We start from the raw sequence: 20,737 nt of genomic DNA on the forward strand, positions 1-20,737 counted from the left end.
CCAGGAGGGTTAAAGGGCCTAATTCCCAGGGGGAAAGTGGCCTCCCCTACTGAGCTGGGGTCCCCCTCCCGCACAGGGCTATAGCCCCCCACGCCGGGGCCAGTCTCTCTCGTGCGGGGGGTGTCAGGTGAGAATTTAGCCTGGGAGCAGGGGGCCCTCAACCGCCGGCGCTCTCCTCTGGAGCCGCTGGCTCCGGCCACTGTTGGGAGACCCGGGGAGATGGGCCCTGGTCCGAGCCAGCCTGGCCTGCCCCAGGGCGTGTCCGTCTCCCCCGCACCCCGACATCCAGCACCTGCCTCGCCCGGCAGGCGTATTCCTGGCGGCGTCCTCACAGGCCATCCGACGCAGTGGGGATCCCCCCACGAAGGCTCACGCTCCAATACCCCCCTTAGTCTATCCGGTGCCACAGGACTGGAACTCCTGGAGACCCCAGGACAATCCTGGAGGGTTGGCAACCCTCCTCCCCCAGGGGGTCCCTGCTGGAGTCGTCGGCCAGGCCCCAGGAGCGGGGGAGGTGCAGCTTCCAGGGTGGGGGCCCCAAAAATTCAGCAGCCACTTTTGAAAACGGCAGATCCCCCCCCCGCGGGCGGGGGTCGGGGCTCCTCCTGCAGCATTTCCGGCTCTGGCCAGCAGAGGGCAGGCTCCTCTCATCCTAATTTGCCTTTTGTTGCAGTTCAGAGGACCCAAAGTTGAATAAATTCACCACCAAAGGGGAAGAGCCTAGAGCGACCTCTGCCCTCCCCTGGGCCGGGCACCCGGGCTCCCAGCCCCTGCCAGGGCACCCACGCTCCCAGCCGGACCTGTGCCCCAGGGCCCTCCCCCCTGCAGGTCCCCAGGGTCACTTGGGCGCCTACCAAGCAGGTTGGAGGTCCAAGGCCCGGTGGGGGGGGGGCCCAGCTCTGAGCAGGCTGAGCCAGCTCCCCCCAGTGCCGTAGCCCCCAGGTGGGAGACGCAGGCTGGGGCAGGTGCACCGAGCAGCGCCCACTGGCGGGTGGATCGGTGCCAGGCCGGGGCGGCTGGGAGAAGAGCATGTTCCAGGGAAGCCGGGCAGCCATGGCCACATTTCCTGCAATATACACCCAGCTTCCTGATCAGCCCCTGTAAAAACAGGAGCGGTTGGGCAGGGCAGGGAAGAGACAGCAAACTCCCAGCTGTGATAGCCAGGCCAGGCCGGTTCCCAGCCCCCTGCGGCCGCTCCCCCCATCCGGAGAGCCGGGGCAGGATGGGTGGGAAGGTTTGGCACTAGGGCAGTTTCCTCTGTGCTCGGAGTGACAAACACCCCATGAAACTTGGCTTGCGGCCGGAGGCATCGCTGCCCCCTCACACAACCTCCCCCCCCCCAATATAGGGTGTTGTGAAGGCAAAGGTTATGATGGGGTTCAAAAGAGAACTAGATCAGTTCCTGGAGGACAGGTCCATCATTGGCTATTAGCCAGGCTGGGCAGGGATGGTGGCCCTAGCTTCTGTTTGCCAGAGATTGGGAATGGGTGAGGGGATGGATCACTTGAGGATTCCCTGTTTTGTTCGTTCCCTCGGGAGCCCCGGCCCTGGCCCCTGTCGGCAGACAGGACCCTGGGCAGGATGGACCTTGGGTTTGACCCCCTCTGATGTTCAAAAGGCGCACGGGGCTAGGGACCCAAGAGGCCTATAGAGCAGACTGGAGCTGGGCTGAAAGGTGAACAAGTCATCGTCCATGGCACCCCTGGCTTCCTTCCCCCCTGCAGTCCTGACCCACAGCCCCCCTTGGTCTCCCTTCCCCCACAGCTCTGTTGCTGCCCCTCAATCCCAACCTAGAGCCCCAAAGCTCCCAGTGACAGATTGCCTGCCCCCCTTCTCAGCTAGCCTGGAGCTGCTGCTGGTGCTCTAGCCCAGCCTGGGCCCCCTCTGGCCCATAGAACCCTGCAGGGACTCTCTCTATGGGCAGGGGGGGGGGCAGGGAAAAGGGGCCCCTGAAAGCCAGGAGCCCACCCAGCAGCCCAGCCCGGGCCCCCTCTGGCCCATAGAACCCTGCAGGGACTCTCTCTATGGGCACGGGGGGGGGGGGCAGGGAAAAGGGGCCCCTGAAAGCCAGGAGCCCACCCAGCAGCCCAGCCCTCACCTTTGCGCTGACTCTGTTTCTGCTGCCTCGCCCAGGGCTGGGGGGAGGGTGGAAGAGGCTCGTTCGCTACAGCCAGGAAAATGGGTAATTATACCCAAAAGCAAAGGGGGAGTCAGACAGGGTGTGGCACCTTCCAGGCTGGGGTGGGGGGAGGAGGGAAGCTGTGAGTGTATATTCACACACCCATTTGGATACGCCGGAGAGCAGATCCTGCTTCTGCTGCAGCAGCCCCAGCTTCCCCCAACAGCCCCAGAGTTGGGTGGGTGCAGTTTTGCACATGCCCCAGCACCTGGGGGAGGAACAAGTTGTGCCCAGCTCCAGCAGCAGGAAACCAAGGGGCAGGCACAGGGGTGTCCAGGTGCAGAGGCGGGTGTGTGCGGGCCCGCACAGCACTCCAGGAGCTGGGAAGCACATTTCCCATCAGGAATTTCAACAGACGGAGCTGGTGTCTCGTAAGCCACTAGCCTCCGAGCATGTATTAAAAGACACTTTTTATTATTTAAATAAAAAACACACAGCAGTTGACAGCTGATCCGCACTGTCACTATCAGCTGACAGCGCAGAGACCTGACACACTCATTAGACAAAGCAAAGCTTGCCCTAGGCTCCCATGCTTCAGGGCAGGAACACAGCAGGAAGGACTGGAGATCCTGGCCCACACCCCTTTCAGCTTTGTCCCCCCACCCCAATGCTAATCCCCGGGGGGGACTGACATTTACAGCCTCCCCCCGCACACACAAATACATTCTCTCCCCCCCCCCCCAAACTCCTCCCCCTCAGAGGCAGGATCAGGCACCAGCCTGAGCCTTGCTGGCTAAGGGGTGTCTGTAGCCAGAGCTCCTCCCCCTATAACCCAGGGTGAGAAACAGAAACCCCCAGGTGTTTGAATGACAAACCCCACCCCACCGACACCTCCCTGGGTCCCTGCCCCACCTGGGAGCCCTGCTCAGTTGAAGGCTGTCCTAAGTCAGTGTCAGAGAGACAGGAGCAGCCTGGGGCTAAGGGGGGCAGGCAGACAGAGCAGGGAGGGGCTGAGCTCACTGGGTGAGGGGAGTGGGGAGGGTCTCAGAGCGGGGGGGGGGGTCTTTCACCCATAAAACATCAGGGCAGCAGCTGTTCAAAAAAAATAAAAATAAAAAATGCCCACACAGAAAACGCAGCCAGCGAAGCAGACGAATGCGCGGCCCATGGCCGCCTAGTGTGCTTGAGTGAGGTATGTAACCATGGCGCCGGGGGGTCTGCACGGGGAAGGGCTGGGCCCTGGGGGGCTCGGGGCAACAACTCTCGTGAGGCAGCTTCTGCAGCGGCTAAACCCCCGCTCCCCGCAGCGGCCCCTGCTGGGAGAGGCTGGGACTGGACTTGCAGGGAGTTGCCCCCACAGCCAGTGCCCTGCCCCCCACAGCGCCCCCTGCTGGCCAACAGCTCCCATTATAGTCCCGGACATCTTCCTGCAGGGTGCCTGGAGCTGCCTTCCCCCCCAGGAGGCTGCAGCAGTGGAGGGAGGACTGAAGGGGGGGGAGAGGGGGAACGGCTCAGCAGCAGTCCCAGCAGAGAATTCTCCTGTCTCCCCCGCTGGGGATCGAATGCAGGGGGGGAGGCGGGGGGGCCTCGATCCGCCCCATCCCAGCATCCGCACCACAGGAGGATACCGGCCCCTTCTCACCAGCAGACCATTGGGCGGAAGCAGACGAGGGCGGAGTCAGCCAGGCCCCGCCCCTTCGGCTCAGAATGCAGGAGACACATAAATCCATCGAGTCAGGGCGGGGGCTGCCCCCCGCCCCACGGCCTGGAGGGGCCGCAGCAGCCCCCATTTCCCAGTCGTTGGCTGGGGCCAGACTCGTCCTAGCAGAGCTTGCTGGGCTGGCAGGTGCGCGTCACGGGCAGAGGCAGCTTGTGCAAACCTGGCCAGGGGAGACACCGGTTAGGGGCCATGGTGACATTTCCCCTCCATGTCCATCCCCCTGCTGGCAGCCTGGACTGGGGCCAGGGGCCCATTCACCCACAGGCCTGGCTCACCGGCAAATCGCCTCCCCCAGGGCCCTGCAGGCCTGTGACACGGACACACCAGGCTCCCTGGCCTGGGGACCAGCTCCCCCCACGGGTGCAGGCGACAGGCCCAAGACTCACCGAAGGCTCGGATGAGCTCGGCCCGCACGGCCCACGTAAACTTCTTCACCAGGCATAGTGTGGTGAGGGCAGCGAAGAGCATGTTGTAGAGGAAAACAATGTAGAAATTCCCCAGCCAGTTAAACCTGCCAAAGTCGCCCAGGAGGTCAAACCGCGTGATTCCTGCAAGAGAGAGAGGCTGAGCGCTCCCCTCAGTGGGGCCGGACCCCACTGTACCTCCCCCTGCAGCCCCAGGCCTGGGCTCCCCCAACACCCCCCTTCCTGACCCACAGCCCCTTGTTATTCCAGCCGTGCCTCTGCCCCTCAATCCCAACCTACGGCCCCTAAGCGGCTGCTCCAGAGCTCCAGCCCCTGGCCAACGGGATGGGCCTCCAGGATAGGGCAGTTCTGCTGGCCCAGTCCAGGGGTGCGTGTGCGTATCGGGAGCCACTCAGTTCCGCCCCAGGGGCGCGCGGTTCCCCAGAGCCCAGCGTGGCCGCAGGAGACTCACCCAGCGTTCTGGAGAAGACGGGCAGCGCGGAGCTGAGGACCAGCAGGGACACACAGTTCCCAATGATCTGGGCGGAGGGGGAAGAGACAGGCCTTGAACCTGGGAGCCAGACTCCCCCTTCCCCCCACGTGTGGGCACAGGACCCCTCCCGCCCCCCAGAACACCGCCACAACTCCGTATCCGCCACCCAGCGAGCCACAAGACACCTGCGAGCCCCTCTGGCCAGGATCAGCGGCCCCACCCCTGGAATTAGGGAACCAAGATCCCCAGCTGGACTCTGGCTCTGGGGCAGGCTGGGGGCTCCCGCTCAGCATCCATGTCTAACTGGGGGGCATCTGATGGGGCAGCTCACAGCTAGGCTTCTCCCCATCCAGCCTGGCGCCGGAGCCATGGCGCCCTCGTGTGGCGAGATGATGCAATGCAACCGCCCCCAGGGCTGGGAATAGAACCCAGGCGTCCTGAGTGCGGCCCTGGTGCTGGGCCCACCACACCGTGGTCCCTAGTGGCTCCATGCGGGTAGCAAGCGGCTCTGGCTGCATGGAGGCAGGGGGCACCTGGTGGCGGAGGGGCAGATACCACTTACCTTGGTCATGGGGGTATCCTGCCTCACGGGGAGCAGCCTCATGAACAGGGGGGAGCTGTAGAAGCCCACAACGGAGGAGACCATCAGATAGCTGAGTCCAGGGGTTAAGGAGGAATAACGGAGTGGGGGGGTGGAATCTGTTGGGCCCAGGGAGCTGATGCAGGGACTGGGATGGGGGCACGGCACCCAGAGGGGCAGGGAAGGGGGGGACTGGGCTAGCAAACCCAGGCCCTGCCCCAGAGAGAGCAGCCCCCCTGCAGGGATCAGACGGAGGGGCTGGGGCTGCACATCCCAAGGATACAAGATGAGAACCACCTGCAGGGCGGCGCCAAAGGACCCAAAGATGGAGAAGGAGACCTGCCCCAGGGGTGCGTCCTGCAGGGAGAGAGAGCAGAGGGTCGGTGTGGGGGGCAGATTGGACCAGGAACCGATCAGCCAGCTCTGGGCTCATGTCCCAGGATGTCCCAGAGCCCCTTCACGCTGTCACCTGGTGAGCACTTCCCCCCGCATGGATCCATGGGGCAAGCACAGACCATGCAGTGCAGGGTGAACCCCCAGACCTGGAGAGGCCCAGTAGGGGGCTAGATAGCTGGGTCTCCCCATTGCTGATGGTGCATCTATTGGGAGCTGGGCTGAGACCCAGCAAACTCGTCCCATGCATGGGCCCATGGCAGAGAGGGAAGGGTTAAACTCAGCTCAGACCCCCCCACCGCGGTACCTGAATCCCCCGCGGCATCGCGGCATCATCCAGCAGCAGCTCCAGCGTGTGAAAACAGACGACGAGCACAGAGATGGCCTGGGAAGGACCAGAAGGGAGGTCAGTGCGGCCTCCTCCCCGCACCCTTGGGGGTCCTTCCCCAGGGAGCTTCACAGAGAATAACCCACCCATCCCCAACAAGCAGGGAAACTGAGGCACAGACATCAGGCAGGCCCCCCCCCCCCAGCACCTACCGTCAGCGCCAGGAGGCACAGCATGGCCAGGGGGTAGCCCAGATTCCGCTGCCAGGGCGAGACACAGCGCCGCAGCTCTGCCGGGAAGCACAGGACACGCCCCGGGTGAGCAAGTGGTCAAGACTCCACCATCTGCCCCCTTGAGAATGAACGCTGCCCCCCTCCCCTCCACCACCCAGATCAGAGCATCCCGCTGATCTCACCACCCAGCAAGCGGGGAGTGAACCCAGGAGTCCCACTCCATCCCCCGCCTGCCCCGAGCTCTCCGTCTCCCCAGCCCCGCTCCTTACCCAGCGCCAGTCTCCGGCTCTGGATGGCCAGGAACTGCTCCTGGAGCATGGCCGCGCTCAAGTTCAGCCAGCAGGAGGTGGGACCTGCAGAAGGAGAGAGTCCCGAGGGGTGAACTGGGGGACGGGGGGGCTGAGCCCCTCCGGGAAGGGGCCGTTGGAGTGAGCCGGGATCACGCCCCTCCAGCACCCGGGGCAGGGCATGGGGGACACACTCACTGGCAGAGATCTTGCGGGAGAGGGCGGCTTCCTCGAACCTTGTGCAGTTCAGCTGCTCGTCCAGATCCTCCAGCAGCTGCAGTGGGGACGACAGAGGGAGAGCGCGGCGCCCGTTAGCCACCACGCAGCTGGGAAAGCAACACCCCATCCCTCCCCCACGGCGGGCTCGACCCCAGCAAACAAGGGGTTAACCTCTCCACTCAGCGTCCCCCGGTGGGGGCGGGGGGGCAGGAGATAGGGCGAGGGCGGGGCAGGAACAGGGAGCCTTACCCTGGGCTTGACCAGCAGCTTCCCGGTGACGGTGAACATGCGGGAGAGGCCGACAGGCGTGCACACTGCGGGGGGGCAGAGAGCAAAGGAGCAGGGTGAGAACAGGTACCGGCCCCCCCTTCTATTGGCAAAAGGAACCAAAGGGATCCGGCCCTTTCTGTGTCTGCCAGTGGGGCGGGTTCGAGCCTGGGGCCTTCATGGTCTCGGCACCCAGAGCTGGAGAGGTCCCTGCCCTGAAATCAGCCCCCCTCCCACAGTTCTTTTCCGAACCCGCATCGGGCTCCGAGAGCAGCGGGAGACACCTCTGATGAACAGTCACTCAGTTCTGTGGCCATAAGGTGTGGCAGGGTGTCCGGGGGGGCCACACTGCCCCCCCAGGAGCAGGCCTGGCTAGAGAGCATGCTCCACCCTGTGGGTACCTGGCCTGGCATCAGCCCGTCCGTCAGGGAGACCCCGGCACCACCCAAAAGGGATTGGTCAGGAAAATCCACCAACAGGTTATCCAGGGCGGGGGGGGCGGGGGAGGAAGATCCTGAATTCCAGCCCCTGCATTCAGACTTTTCCGGACCAGAGCCAGCTCGGAAGCTCCTGGAAAAAATGTCCACCAGACCAAGCAGGAGACGCACGGATCAGGGCTGGAGGCAGAGTCTGGCTACAGAGGCTTGCATGGGCCTTTGTTTGGAGGAAGGGACAGACTCCACCCCGAAAAAGCTCCCAGTCTTACTACGCAAGCCCCATTTCATCAGAGACTCCCCCCAGGTCACCCGAGCAGTCTGTGTCACACAGGAACGGAAGCCAGGAACCATACGGCCAGCCTGCCCCCTTGCATTTGTTCAGGGGAGGGCTGGAAACTCAGCTTGGACCCCACAGATCCCCCCTCAGCCCCCAAAGAAATCAAACCATCCACTTACACAGCAGCAGCAGCCCCCCAAAGAGTGAGATGCAGGAGTAGAGGTAGGGGAGGTAGTATTCCCACAGGTCTGTGGAGAGGAGAGGGTTAACATTACACACCCAGGCTGGGGTAAGCCATGGGGCCCAGAAGACCCTCGGTGCCAGGGCTGGGCAGGGGGCCGGGAATGGGAGTCCTTGTCACTCAGCAGGAGATGGTCACTCCCACCGGAGCAGGGTATGGGTGGGCTGGGGGGGGGGGGGGACATTAACTAGCATGTCTGATAAGGCTTGTCACCCCAGAGCATCACAGCAAGGGGGGTTGAGTACCAATCACCCCACTGTGCAGATAGGGAAACTGAGGCATGGGGCAAGGCAGAGTTTTGCCCCCCTCATAACAAGCCACTGGTAGAGATGAAAAATTCAACCCAGGAGTCTGGACCCTAGCCCCTGGACCACACTCCCTTTTCCCAGAGCTGGGAAGAGAACCCAGGAGTCCTGTCCCTCCGTCTGAGAGCATGCAACCCCCCTTCCACCATCACCGCCCGGCCCCGTGGGGAGCTCGCGCTGCCCGGCCACTCGCCGTAGAGGGATTCCTGGCTGCCCGTGTCCTCGTCCACAATGGCTGATGCCACCCAGACCATTCCCAGCACCAGCAGGGTCAGCAGCAGCAGCTCCACGAAGGTCTCGTAGACTCGGGCCAGGATGCCCTGCGGGGGGGGGGGGGAGGAATTTAACACGGCGTGGGTGGCACCAAGGGCAGCGGGGGAGACAGACCCGGCAGCTGGTACCTTCTTGGATCCCGCGAAGCCCTCGGCCTCGGTGAAGAAATACGCGAAGGGCATGAGGAAGACCAGGGAGAGGTTGGAGAAGAGGAAGACCAGGTTCCAGAGGCCTGGAGAGAGACGGACAGGTGAGCCCCCCGGAGCCCAGCCCCCTGGGCCATGCCCGGGCTGGCGGGACGGGGCAGGACGGGGCGGGGCAGGACGGGCGCTCACCGTGGATCAGCGAGCCGTTCAGCCACTGGATGTAGTCGTTGTGCGGGAAGAGCAGCAGAACCTCGTTGGCGAGGATGGAGAAGGGCACCAGCAGCAGGGCACCCAGCGAGACGGCCAGCGTGAAGGTACACAGCGACAGCCTGCGGGGCGGCGGGGGGCAAGCATGAGCTTGGCTCCTCCACCCCTTCCCCGGCCAGCCTCCCGAACGGCCCCCAGGGCGCAGGGCAAAGCCAGCGAGGCGCGAGGGGACCCGCCGTGGCTGGAATGTGAGCGGGCAGCACCCAGGGGTGAGTGCCGGCCACGCCTCGCCCCGAGGCAGCCGGTGACGCGAGTTCTGCCCGGTCTCAGTGCGTGGAGCAGCTCAGCGAGACTCAAACCAGCACGTGCCTCGGGGAGAGACGTGTTAGCCGCTGCCCCCCCCAGAGCTGGGGAGAGAACGCAGGAGTCCTGAGCCCCATCGCCCTGCTCAACCTGCAATCCTCAAACCTGCCCTGTCCCAGCACGCTGGGGGGGGGGAAATGCGTCAATACGGGAAGGGGCGAAGGACAGCCAGGAGCTTACGCAATTCTGTCGACAGCGGCATCCTCGTCATCCTCAACTGCAGAGAGATGGGGGAGAAAAGCCGTTAGCTCAGCAGAGACCCTCACGCTCGTTACACCTCACGGGACAGAGTCGGGGAAGCTTCAGCCAAGAGCCACAACAAGGTTTTGTGGCATGGGTGGGGCAGGAGGTTTCATGGCCTGGGGGTTGCCGGGCCGGGACTCAGCTCTGCTAGACTCCTGCAAGGCCCAGGGCGAAGCCCCTCTGCCCCCAGCTCTGAGATGGGGAGAAGGGGCCTCTGCCTAGCCTATGGGAAATGGGCACTGCTTGGGGGCAGGGTCTCTGCACCTGGTCACAGCGGGGGTCCCAGGTGATGCCAGAATACCCAGGCCAGCAGCTTGTCCCAGACAGATCCCTCCCTCACTGCCCTGCAGCCGGATGTCCAGAATTATTCAGCCAATATTATGTGTTTTTAAGAGAATCCAGGTTTATGCTAAAGCGAGCCCATGGCCCCTGCATCTCTGTACTGAACCACATTAAAAACGGCGCGTAAGCTTTTGTTCTGGGGGCACGCAGAGAACTGTGCTGAGCTTTGTGACAATGATACAAACGGACAGAATTGTTGCTAAAAACTCGGCGCGGATTTCCAAGAGCCTAGTGCCCGGGAACTGAAGTACTAGGGTCAGAGGGCACCAAGGCATTTTGGGGAGTTTGTGCCCATGGTAGCAGGCTCAGGTGTGTGTAGACAGACACCTTGGCAGCACTGCACTGCTGGTTGTACCCCTGGCTCGGGGAAGATTTACACCCCACCCCCCCTGTATTTGTGCCAACTAATCTGGCTCACACTCGGTAAATCTGGTTGACTGGGATTATTTGACATTTTCTTAGTAAAGGAGCCGACCCTCCAAGCAGTGACTGGCACCCCCAGTAGGTTCAATCAAAGGAGTAACCTCAGGGACGGGAACGTGGGCTCATCGATTTCCATCCACGTGCCAAACAGACGGGGGCATTGGTGACTCAGACAAGCCCGGGTGCCTGCTGGTGTCTCCCCAAAGCAGGCTCCCGTGTGCTGCACCTGGCTGCCTGACACCCCCAGGGCCTGGCAGCCTGTCTAGCCCGGGGGCAGCCCCCATCCCGACCCCCAAGAATCATCCTGGGCTTGGATTTCTCAGAGTCAAAACAGAGACGGCCCAAGGCTGCGGGGGGCTGAGCAATGGGAAAAGGGGAAGGGGGGGGGAGTGACAAGACAGCACCGCCTAACAAAGGGCTCAGCAGCCCCCCTCCCCCATCTCCACTCCGCCTTCGCTCCCACCAAGCCGCCAGCAGCTCCCATCCGTATTCAGGTCACACGTCTCCTCTCCCTGTTCCCTGGCCAGCCCCGCCTGGCTCCGTGCCAAGCTGAATGCTCACAGCCAGTTCCCATCCCCTGACCCTCACCAACCCCCCAACCCCGGCAGCCGTTCCCCGCACCCCGGAACCCGTCCGTGCGGCAGGCGGCTCAGCGCCGGGCGTTTCAGCCCTGACACGGCACAGGGGTCGGCACCGTGGCCGCTGCAGGGCAGCAGTAAAAACTACAGAAATGCTGCACAAAGAACTGTGTGAAAGCGGCCCAGCGACGCAGTCAGAGCGCGGGGCAGCGAGGCTGCAACAGCCTGCTCGACTCTGTCCCCAGCTGCACCCCCAGTTCGCAACCCTGCTCCTGCTCCAGGGCTGGCTCTGCGTTTCCAAGGGCTTGTCTGCACAGGCAGATCTGGCCCCAAGCACCCCCAAAGCAGGGGCAGCGCACCGAAATGAAAGCGGGGCACTGTCACTCCCCACACTGGCGGTTTACATCGGCACAGGAATCCCCAAGGCAGGCCAGCCCCACAGGGCACCCAGAGTCTCTGGCTGAGGGTGGAATGCTCCCATCAGGAGAGCTATTCTGGGCAGAGTTTCCTCAGGGGTAGCAACTCCCATGGAAAAGAGCCAGCAAGCGCAGGGGGTGGGAGGGGCATTGGGGCAGCGCAGTGGGGAAGGGGAGCAGGGTACACAGGCATTGTCAGCACTGTAAGGCAACCCCCAGCCACTACAATACCCCCTCCTCTCTCAGCCAAAGGTTTGAAGTCCTTTACAGACACCAGTTAAGCCTCACATCCTCTGTGCACAGCAGGTAAGGTATTGCTTCCCCCAGCCTGAAAAGCAGCCACCTCTGGGGTGGGGCACAGCCACTGATTAACGGCCCACAGCATCGCTGCCCATCCTGCAGCCCACTGAAATGGCCGCAACAGGAGTCACATTCTGCCTCCCCAGATGTGGCATTTGGCCAGCGTGTCAGACACAAGACCCCGACTCTCCTGAAAAGGGTCCCGGGATCTCCACCGCCGGGCCAGGAGCTCGGTTTCACACCCTCCCACAGAGACCGGATTCAGCTCAGAGGGAAGCGCTCTCCTGACAGGATCTCCACCAGGTGTTTCCACCCTCACCAGACACGACAGAGAGTGGAGCTTTCCCTCGACCGGGAAACGCACCATCTGGAAAGACGCAGATGGGGCTGGGAGACGACAGGACTCCGGACTCGCCTCAGCGTGAGTGGCTGTACCAGCCCACCTGAGACAGAAACCCAGGGGCCGTGTGTGTATGGTGCTGTGGGGGGGGGATCCCCTGGATTTCAGGCCAGATGCTTGGGCCCTGAGCCACCCAGGCTGGCTTATGGGGGCAAAGGAGCATAGTGGGGGGGAGGATAAGACAGCAGGTGGCCAGAGGAGCCAGGGTCAACATGTGCATTGGCGGGGGGGGGGGGGAGAACCTATGGGTCAATTCTTATTGATGTATAGGCCTGCCACCAGGGCCTTGGTGAGAGCTGGGGTGCACACAGCACGGGGAGATGTGGGTCCCCTCCCAAGCCAGAGGGGAGCAGCCCAGGGAGCCCCTGCCAGGCACGGTGGAAGCCAAGTCCTGGCCTCAGCACATGAGTCCCTGCCCACATGGGGGTCTGTGCCCCGGGGAACGCAGTGCATCGGGCCAGATCCATGGGTCTGCAGACCCTGCAGGGGAGCCGTGTGCAAGGGGGCCCCGTTGGCGGGGAATGCGCTACCCACCCCAATGCACAAGGCACAGCCAAGGACACCCATGGCACAAGCACCAGGCTGACCCTGCAGCGTGAGGATCCTCGCCACTGGGCTTCCCCCCAGGGAGCAGAGCTTCCGCTCCGAGCTGCGAGGGCGGCGGAGGGCAGAGGGGTCCCCCTTCCCGGCTCTCAACAGAGCCTGCAGCCCCCTCCCCCATTCTGTGCCCAGATGCCCCCTCGGCTCCTGCCCACCCCAGCTCACAGGATGCGGGGCAGCCTGGCTCCATGCCACGCAGCCCCCAGCATGGTGGGGGGACCCCCAGGGACGGGACGGGTTCGGCCTTTGGTAAGACAACTCCTGAGGGAGGGCAAGGACGGTGCGGGGTCAGGTGGAGGGGCCACCATGCAGCTCTCCTGCCACGGACTCTGCCTAGGGGGCCTGGTGTTTCAGCCCCATCCCCCTGCCCAGGCCCCCCCAGCATCCGGCTCTGGGCTCGCTGCACAGCCCCGGGGAGGGGAGCGCCATGGTGACGACACCATGCAGCGCTTGGGAGATGCTGGTCTCTGAGCCCAGATCCCGGGGGGGGGGGGGATGTTGCCCATGGCAACCGCAACACAGCAGCAATGTAAACAAACCAAGGGGGGCCCTCCCCAGCAGGACGGGGTGTCCCCTGGGGATGCACCAAACAGCACACAGCAAAGCTGCTGCAGGAGGTTTGGCCCCTGGCTCAAGCAGCCCGGGGGGGGGGGCAGTGTGCGGGGGGGGGGGGAGCTGCTGGGGGCCCTGGAGTTGGAATTCAACAAGAGCCCCGTGCAGGGAGGGGGCAGCCAGAGCCAGGGGCCTGGCCAGAGCCAGGCCAGTCACCTGTGGCGAAGTCCGTGTGTTTCTTGAAGCGGGTTATGACGAAGTGGCTCAGGATATAGAGGCTGGCGAAGAGCAGCGTGCAGATCTGCAGAGAGGGAGGGAGGGAGGGAGGGTCAGAGGTGGCCCAGGCAGCTGGATCCCACCCGCCGTGCTCCCCATTCCCCCCTGCACCAATCCTCCCCTCCTCAGCCCACCCCCACGCCCCCATTCGCTGCAGGGAAAGCGCTGACCCCCCCGGGCAGGAATCCCAGCTCCGAGCTGTGGTGCCCCTCCCAGGAACAGCTCGCGCTGGGTGTCTCTCAGGGCAGCAGCCCCCCGCCTGCCGCCACACAATACCCAGTGCTGCACTGGGGGCAGGGTTTCTATACTGATTTCTGCCTGACCCCATGCCAGCTGGAAATGGGACGCCCTGAAGCCTGGTTGCTCCTGCAGCCGAGCAGAAGGGGCGGATGGGGGGATGACAACTCCAGTTTAAAGGTACCCTCCAATCCAGAGCTGCCAGCCTGGGGCTCTTTTCAGAAGTCTGGACCTGGACCCACAAGGGAATCTCCCTCGAAGCGGCCAGCCCCAGAGCCGTTCAGCCGCCCCCAGCACCAAGCCTTTGCACTGCGGACACGACCAGCACGGCGGCCCAGAAGCCCCACACATGACATGTTTCTGGGGCTCCTTTGGCTGAGAGGCTCAGGATGCCCCCAGTTCATTGTCAGACTCTGCACCATGCTGGGCTCTATTCAGGTACGTCCCCGCCCTGCCGCTCCACAGCGTCCGTCGCCCGAAAATGACCCGCGAGGCCTGGCTGTGAGCTCAGCCCGTAACCTGCCCGCGTGGGTATTTGCTGCAGAGGGCAACAGGACAGGACAAGGCAGGGAGGGAGGGTATTGTGTTGGTGGGGTTTGCATTTTGCAGGGGCAATTGGAGCAGGGCATAGTGGGGGCAGAAAAATTTCAGGGCAAGCCGGAGAAATCAGTTTCTGAACAAACAGGGTACATTTTGGCCCGAGCCCACAAAGGTGTTTAGGCTCCGAATTTGCGTCACCGGGGCCTGCCTAACCGCGACATGGCAGTCGGGCTGGCAGGCTGGCCATTCACGCTCACTGCTGGCATTCCTCTTTGCCGGGTCCAAGCCAGGCCATGCCAAGCAGGCCAGAAAACGTCTGGTGGCGGATGTCTGGCCACATGGAATGCCCCTGCTCTGTAATTTGCCCCTTCTTGGGGGATTCGGAGGGGTCCAGGGAAGCATGGCCAGCCCCTGCCTGTGCTATACACGCAGCGGGGCCCGGTGCGGTCAGTCCTGCCTGCCACCAGCACTAGAGCCTTTGCCGTGATTGGAAGGAAGCCGGCAGGCAGCACCGGGCACACGGCTCACCCGCCCCTGAGCCGCGCTCCGAGGTCCAAGCAGAGCAGGGCTACGTTTGAGAACACAAGGACCTTTGATCACTCGCAGCGTGTGTCAGACAGGCCGGGCGCAAAGGTTGACCTGAACCCATCGGCTTCGTTGCATCAGCACAAATTCATTACCCTTCCCACCCCACAGCTCACGCCTGTCCCCCCCCGCCAGGTCTATTTCTGAGCCCTGCCTCGAGAAGGGCCGACTGCCCGGGCTTGCCGGGAGAGTGCCGGCCGACTCTCACTGCACTCTGGATCGTGCCCTAGCAGGCATGGAGATTCCCTGGACACCGGCACAGCCCGAACCCCTCCAGAAGCAGCACACCCCGCTGGCAGGCAGCCCCTCCTAGAGCCACAGGGCAAAATAAAACCCCAGCTACAGAAGAGGCCAACAGCTGCAAAGCGCTCAGCGGCTGGAGAAAACCCAGGTCGGGTCCAAGCATGGCCGGTTCTGCTTCCCCGGGCCAAGGGAACGCCCCTGCAGAGAGGCCGCAGCGGCTGCAGTGCCAACGAGCTGGTCTCGGGGGCTGCACCCATCAGGCGTCCCAGCCTGGAGCTCACAGCAGCCGCCAGCCGCCCAGCCATTCAGGTTTGGGTGGTTGAAATTTAGGGCTCTCTAAGAACTGGTCCAGGGGTAACTCCTCGAAGGCCGCACCCGCCTGAAAGCTCGGGGCCACGCCGATCCTGACGTGCTTCTAGTAGGTCAGCGCTGGAAGCTGGCAGAGACGGATTTGACCTCTCTCTTGCTGCTGGGAGCCAGCCAGCACCTCCAGCAGGGAGCAGGTGGGGGAAAGCCCTGCAGGTCCTGCAGCCCAGCCCTACCCAGGATCCTTCGGACACAGGGGTTCAGAAATTAAAGGGTGGCCAGTTCAACACATACAAAGGAAACCTGTTAAACACACAATACTTGATTAGCCTGTGGAACTCCCTGCCACAGGATTTAGCAGAATTCAAACAGGGACTGGACAGCTGCACGGACAACCAACCTACCCAGTGTTAGACCATCAGTGCCAACAGCTTCAGGGAAGGGACGAGAGATTCATCCCAGGAGAGCAGAGAACTCTCCCTCCTCTCTAGTGCGGGTCTGAGCAGCGGTGAGAGGAGCTTAGCTAGCAGGGAGCTGCTAGAGCCCTGGGCACAGTCTGGCTCCTGAGCCCACACAGGATGGCTCAAGGGTCCAGCCAGCAGGGTGGTTCAGATGCAGCACGGGGTGCTCAGGCTGGGGGCCTTCTGGAGGGCTGGAAGGGGCCAGCTGGGCCTCAGCTTCCTGGCCTAGCCCCTCTCCGGGTCAATGGATCCTGAAAGGAGAGCTGTCCAGGGTCCCCCTTCTGCCCCAGTTCAGCCCCCCGGGAGGATCCCTCGGCCCCTAGCCCTGCTCGAGGGGAAGCAGCAATCCCAGCTCCGCAGCAATTCCCCTGCCACCCCAGCGGGGCATCACGCCATGCCAGAGAGCAAGCGAGCGCAGCCAGCGGGGAATAAAGGGCAGCAGCCTGCAGCTCCCAGATGCAGCCGCAAGTGCTGAAGGGCTGTGACCTCGGTTCTCAGCAGCACCTCCCCTCCCCGACACCCACGCACCCTGCTCTGCGTGGCTCTTTATACCCCCCTCAGGGACCGGTAGGCGCGGACACCCCAGGCCCCATTCCCCTCACCGCAGGCCACGTCAGCCCCTAGCCTTAGGGCCGGTACACGCGTTGGCCTGCATGCCCCTAGCCCTTCTTCTACTGGCAGAGGGAGTGGGGGACCCAGGTAAGTCTTTTCCAGCTTGGAATTCCAGGGACGCCAGGCAGGAAAGGAATTAACGGGGTTTCTGTGATGGGAGCAGCGGGAATGCAGGGAAATAAAAGCCGTTTGCAAATCCACCAACACTCCTGGAGCTTTCAGCACCATCCAGACTTGCCCCGACCCCCCCGCCGCATGCCTTAGCGCCCCCGGGGCGATGGGGTCAGTAGGACTCCTCGATGTGCGACAGGGCTGGAGAGGGGCAGAGCCTGAGCGCGACTGCCATTCAGCAGCTCCCGCGCACCACGGCGACCACACGGGGCCACAAGGGCTCCCCCTCTGCCCCCACCCAGTGAGCACAGACCCTGGTCAAAGCTGCTGAATGATCCGGGGGGTCCCCCAGCCTACAGCCCCGGGAGAAAGGGCTAAGCAGAGACACTTGGTGCATGGCACCTGCGTTCCCGGCAGGGTTAGCTCCCCTGGCACCGACCTGCTAAGTCTTAGGCAGGGCACAGCGTGTGCGCTGGACGGTCAAGTTAGCGCCCTGTTGCTGTGCCAAGCGAAGGAGTTTGTGCTGCCCCAGCAACAGAGCCAGGCAGGGCTCTGCTTGGGCGGGGCGGGGGGGAGGGGAGGGGACAGGAAGGGTTGAGCGGGTCCTGGACTCTGTCTTCCCCCTCCCTCCCTGCCACGGGCCCCAGGCCAGGGCGAACAGAGCAGTGCTCCTTCCTCCAGGGATCGTGGGCAATCCCAGCTGGTTCTCCACCCCCACGCCCCACCCAGGGCAGCAGAGCAGCATCCTCATCCCCTTCCCACACAGGCGAGTGACTCAACCAAGGTATCACGGTGAGTCAGTGGCAGAGCAGGGAAACCAGAACCCAGGGATCCTGAAGCCACTGCCCTGCTTTAGCTGCCAGGCCTGCCCAACCCTTTGGGCCCCCCCCAAGCAACCAGCCCCCACGACTCCATGAATGGTTGTGCCCGCCACAGAACCTGGCGGCTCCCACTAGCGCGACCTTCAACAGCCGGCCACCAACGCTCCTCTTCGGGGGACCCGCCATTGACAGGAGCCAGCGTCACCTCGTGGCTACAGCAAGAGATAGGTGAGCCAGGACTCCTGGGTTCTCTTCCCCAGACAGGGAGCATGACCTAGGCGTTACAGGAGGGGACAGGGAGCCAGGACTCCTGGGTTCTCTTCCCCAGACAGGGAGCATGGCCTAGGCGTTACAGGAGGGGACAGGGAGCCAGGACTCCTGGGTTCTCTTCCCCAGACAGGGAGCATGGCCTAGGCGTTACAGGAGGGGACAGGGAGCCAGGACTCCTGGGTTCTCGACTCCCTGCAGCATTGGGTGTTCTGTGCCCCCGTCCCCTCTCGCTGACACCAACCCACCTGCGCCTGGAGGTGCTTCAGTCTTAATAAAGAGACATTATTTTACCAACCTGGTGGGGGGTGGGGGGAAGCCTGCTGAATAGCGCCCCTCCCCCATGGAGCAGCAGCCATGTGGACATCCCAGTCCAACGGGAGGGGCTCAGGCGCTGGCTACGTGCAGACAGATCCGCCAGAACAGGCTGGGAAAGTCTTCAGCCCTGAACCCTTTAACTGATGTCAATTCAGCAGGAAAAACAAACCCAGCTGCTTCCCTCCCGCTCCCCCTCGCCTGCCAAGCAGGATAGCCGGGCCCTGGTGTGCCAGCTGCCCGCCTCTGGGCCCTCAGCTCCGGTTTCTCTGGCACAGCTCGCAGTGCGGGGTTGGCTCGGGAGCAGAGTTTGCCTTGCTCCAAGCACTGGGCTGTTTCAGACCAGCTGACCCAAGGGCCTCCACTCGGGAAGGCCCCCTCCAAGCCACCCAATGCACCATGTGGGGCTGGGGGTGGGGGGTACAAATGCCAGGAGCCAGGATTCCTGCAAGACTGAGCCCTGGGGTAACAGAGGGCTGCCATCTGAAACCAAGGCTCCCCACTCCCCAACACAGCTAGGGTCACAGCGTCGTCAGGACCCAAGTCAAGGGGCCGCCGAAGCTGGCAGGGGAGGGGCTAGAAACCCCCATCACCCAGCTGACGCTGGAGTCTCTGTGGGCTGGTTAGGACACAGATGGCAAAGGGTTCCAGCATGTTTTTTCCCCCTGACCCCAGAGCCCTGCTGGCAAGAGGGCATGTTCCTACTCATGACTGCAGCTGGCCAGGGAGGCGGGGATCCTGCCAGGAGCGTCCAAATTCCCAAACAAACTGGCTACAATCTTGCTGAAAGCTATCACCTTGGTGCCAGCTGTACAAGCTGGTGCTGCTGCACTGTCCCGTGGAGAAGGGCTCCCAGGTGGCACTGCATGGTTTGCGGAGGGAGAATTCACCTGCCTAGATGTTTTCAGGTACCGGGGACAATACCCCGTGGAAGTCCAGTCTCTGTGCAGAAACAGTGCCCACAGGACATCCACTTACACTGCACAAGACCCAGCGAAGCAGATCATGGTCGCTGTTACCACACTTGAAACCCTGCTCAGAGGCTGGAGTCCCCTTGGACAAGGGTGAGGAATATCCAGCCACACGGGGATGGGTTAGATGCCCAAGGAGCAGAGGCATGTCCCAAAAAAAGTTTCTTGTTAGACCTCCCTGCTTTCTAGCTGACGCTGGGAAACCGAGCCACGGCTGGCATCAGGTGTCCAAACACAGCCCTCAGCTGATATTGTCGTGACGCAGCAGCACAGTGACCTGCACCCGAGTGCAGCCTGGTCCCCACTGACACGGGGCCAACCGTGATATTGGACACGGGTGTCGGCCACGGGTGGCTCCCCTGATCCGCCACAGGGCAGCCCTTCTTGGGCTGGGGGAAATGGGTTGACAGACTCAGTAAGGGCGCAATCTTTAAAGGAAGCCACAGCTCAAGATGCCTCCAAGGGAGATAAGCAGGGCATGGGGAGAGGGAGAGGTGTCTAGCAGAGAGAATGGTCACAGAAGAGCAAAATGTCCAAAGCCAGGGGTAACGGCACAGGGCGGGGGCCAAGGCGAGTCCCAGTGACCACAGTAACTCAGACCCGAGCCTCACCTGGCTGCTTCTTTGCTCCTAGGGCTCCCAAAGGCTCCCCCTTTCTGTGGGGTGGGAGGGTGGCAACATGGAGGCTTGGGCAGTTTGACCCAAGGACTCTCAATGTCCCATCCCAACAGGCAGCATGTGCAGCTGTCGGGGTCCTGCCACGCCACGCACCAGAAGCGGCTGCATGTCAGCAGGGCCAAAGCAGCAGCTCCTGCAGGCACCTCACATGCTGGTTCAGGGTGAAACACGTTACAAACCCAGACTGTGTTCGGCAGGGCACCAAAGCCGGGGGGCTGGGGGGGGGGCTGGAGGGAGGAAAAAGTTTTGTTTTTCTTGCTCCAACTCAGAGTCAGGCGCTTTCCCAGACCAGGCTGCATTCGCCTTGCACTTCCCAGCCCCTCTCCCAGCCCCACCAACACCGACCTGAGTCAGGGACTTGAACCCCTGGCGGGATTCAAGGGCCCTGGCCAGCACCCCCATGATTGCCACCCCAGGGCTCCACCAAGGCGGGACCCCTCGGACCCTCCATCCTCCCTGTTCTGCCCAGCTCCCCCCCCCCCCCCCAGGGCTTGACGCCCCCCCCCAATCACGTGCCCCGCCAGCAGCAGACGCGGACCACGGGGCTGGCCCTGCCTCTCCCGAGCCCATCCCCGTGGTATCGCCCCGCACCCTCTCAGGCCCCCGGTCCTCTAGCCCCACTCACCAGGCACTCCCGCACCCGCTCGTGGAACAGCTGCTCCCGCAGCCCCAGCACGTCGAGCTCCGCCGGCTCCATTCCCCGCCCCGCATGGCTGGGGGGCGCCTCCCGGCTCAGTCCGCGGCGGCTCGTCCGGCTGCGGCGGCCCCTTTAAGGCGCTGCCCGGCGCTGGCTACACTGTATCCGCGCGGGGCGCGCCGCGTTCCACTCTTAAAGGGCCCGCAGCCGCGGGCCAGGCCGGCGGGGCGCGGGGGCGGGGTGACGCCGGCCATGCGAAGGGCTCATTGGCTGCAGAAGGTTGAATCGGCCGCTGCTCATTGGCTGGGACGGGAGCTGTACCCGATAGGCCGAGCTCGCAGCTCCGCCCCCGCCCGAGGCTGGGCCCGGGGCAAGGATCAGGGCCCCGCTGGCTGCGAGCAGCGGCAGACTTGGGGGACGGTCCCAGAGACCAGGGCTGGGGCCCGTGTTTGGCCACGAGCCCAGGAGAGCTGGGGTCACAGCTCTGCGCGGCCTCAGTTCCCCACTTTACCGTGGGGTGACCGCAGGTGGC

General features: G+C 63.5%; 1 protein-coding gene across 4 annotated transcripts; it reads right to left on the reverse strand.

The window, feature by feature from the left end:
• Window positions 1–2,572: 2,572 nt before the first annotated feature.
• On the reverse strand, window positions 2,573–20,401 carry LMBR1L (limb development membrane protein 1 like). 4 transcript variants are annotated; one of them, XM_073318606.2, is made up of 17 exons: window positions 20,194–20,400; window positions 13,363–13,447; window positions 9,473–9,509; window positions 8,912–9,051; window positions 8,705–8,808; window positions 8,497–8,623; window positions 7,937–8,005; window positions 7,026–7,090; window positions 6,756–6,831; window positions 6,540–6,623; window positions 6,250–6,326; window positions 6,017–6,094; window positions 5,600–5,673; window positions 5,299–5,389; window positions 4,716–4,782; window positions 4,226–4,387; window positions 2,573–3,999 (listed from the first exon to the last, which is right to left on the reverse strand). In XM_073318606.2, the coding sequence occupies exons 1-17, from the start codon at window positions 20,263–20,265 to the stop codon at window positions 3,941–3,943; spliced, it is 1,467 nt and encodes a 488-aa protein (XP_073174707.1). In that variant the 5' UTR covers window positions 20,266–20,400; the 3' UTR covers window positions 2,573–3,940. The 4 variants fall into 4 exon arrangements, with proteins under 4 accessions (XP_073174707.1, XP_073174708.1, XP_078705614.1 ...); XM_073318607.2 differs by lacking the exon at window positions 20,194–20,400 and adding an exon at window positions 17,904–19,828; XM_078849488.1 differs by having other exon boundaries at window positions 8,497–8,808; window positions 20,194–20,401.
• Between the last annotated feature and the right edge of the window lie 336 nt (window positions 20,402–20,737).

Source organism: Lepidochelys kempii, chromosome 20 (genome assembly GCF_965140285.1).
Source record: "Lepidochelys kempii isolate rLepKem1 chromosome 20, rLepKem1.hap1, whole genome shotgun sequence".
Taxonomy (NCBI): Eukaryota; Metazoa; Chordata; order Testudines; family Cheloniidae; genus Lepidochelys; species Lepidochelys kempii.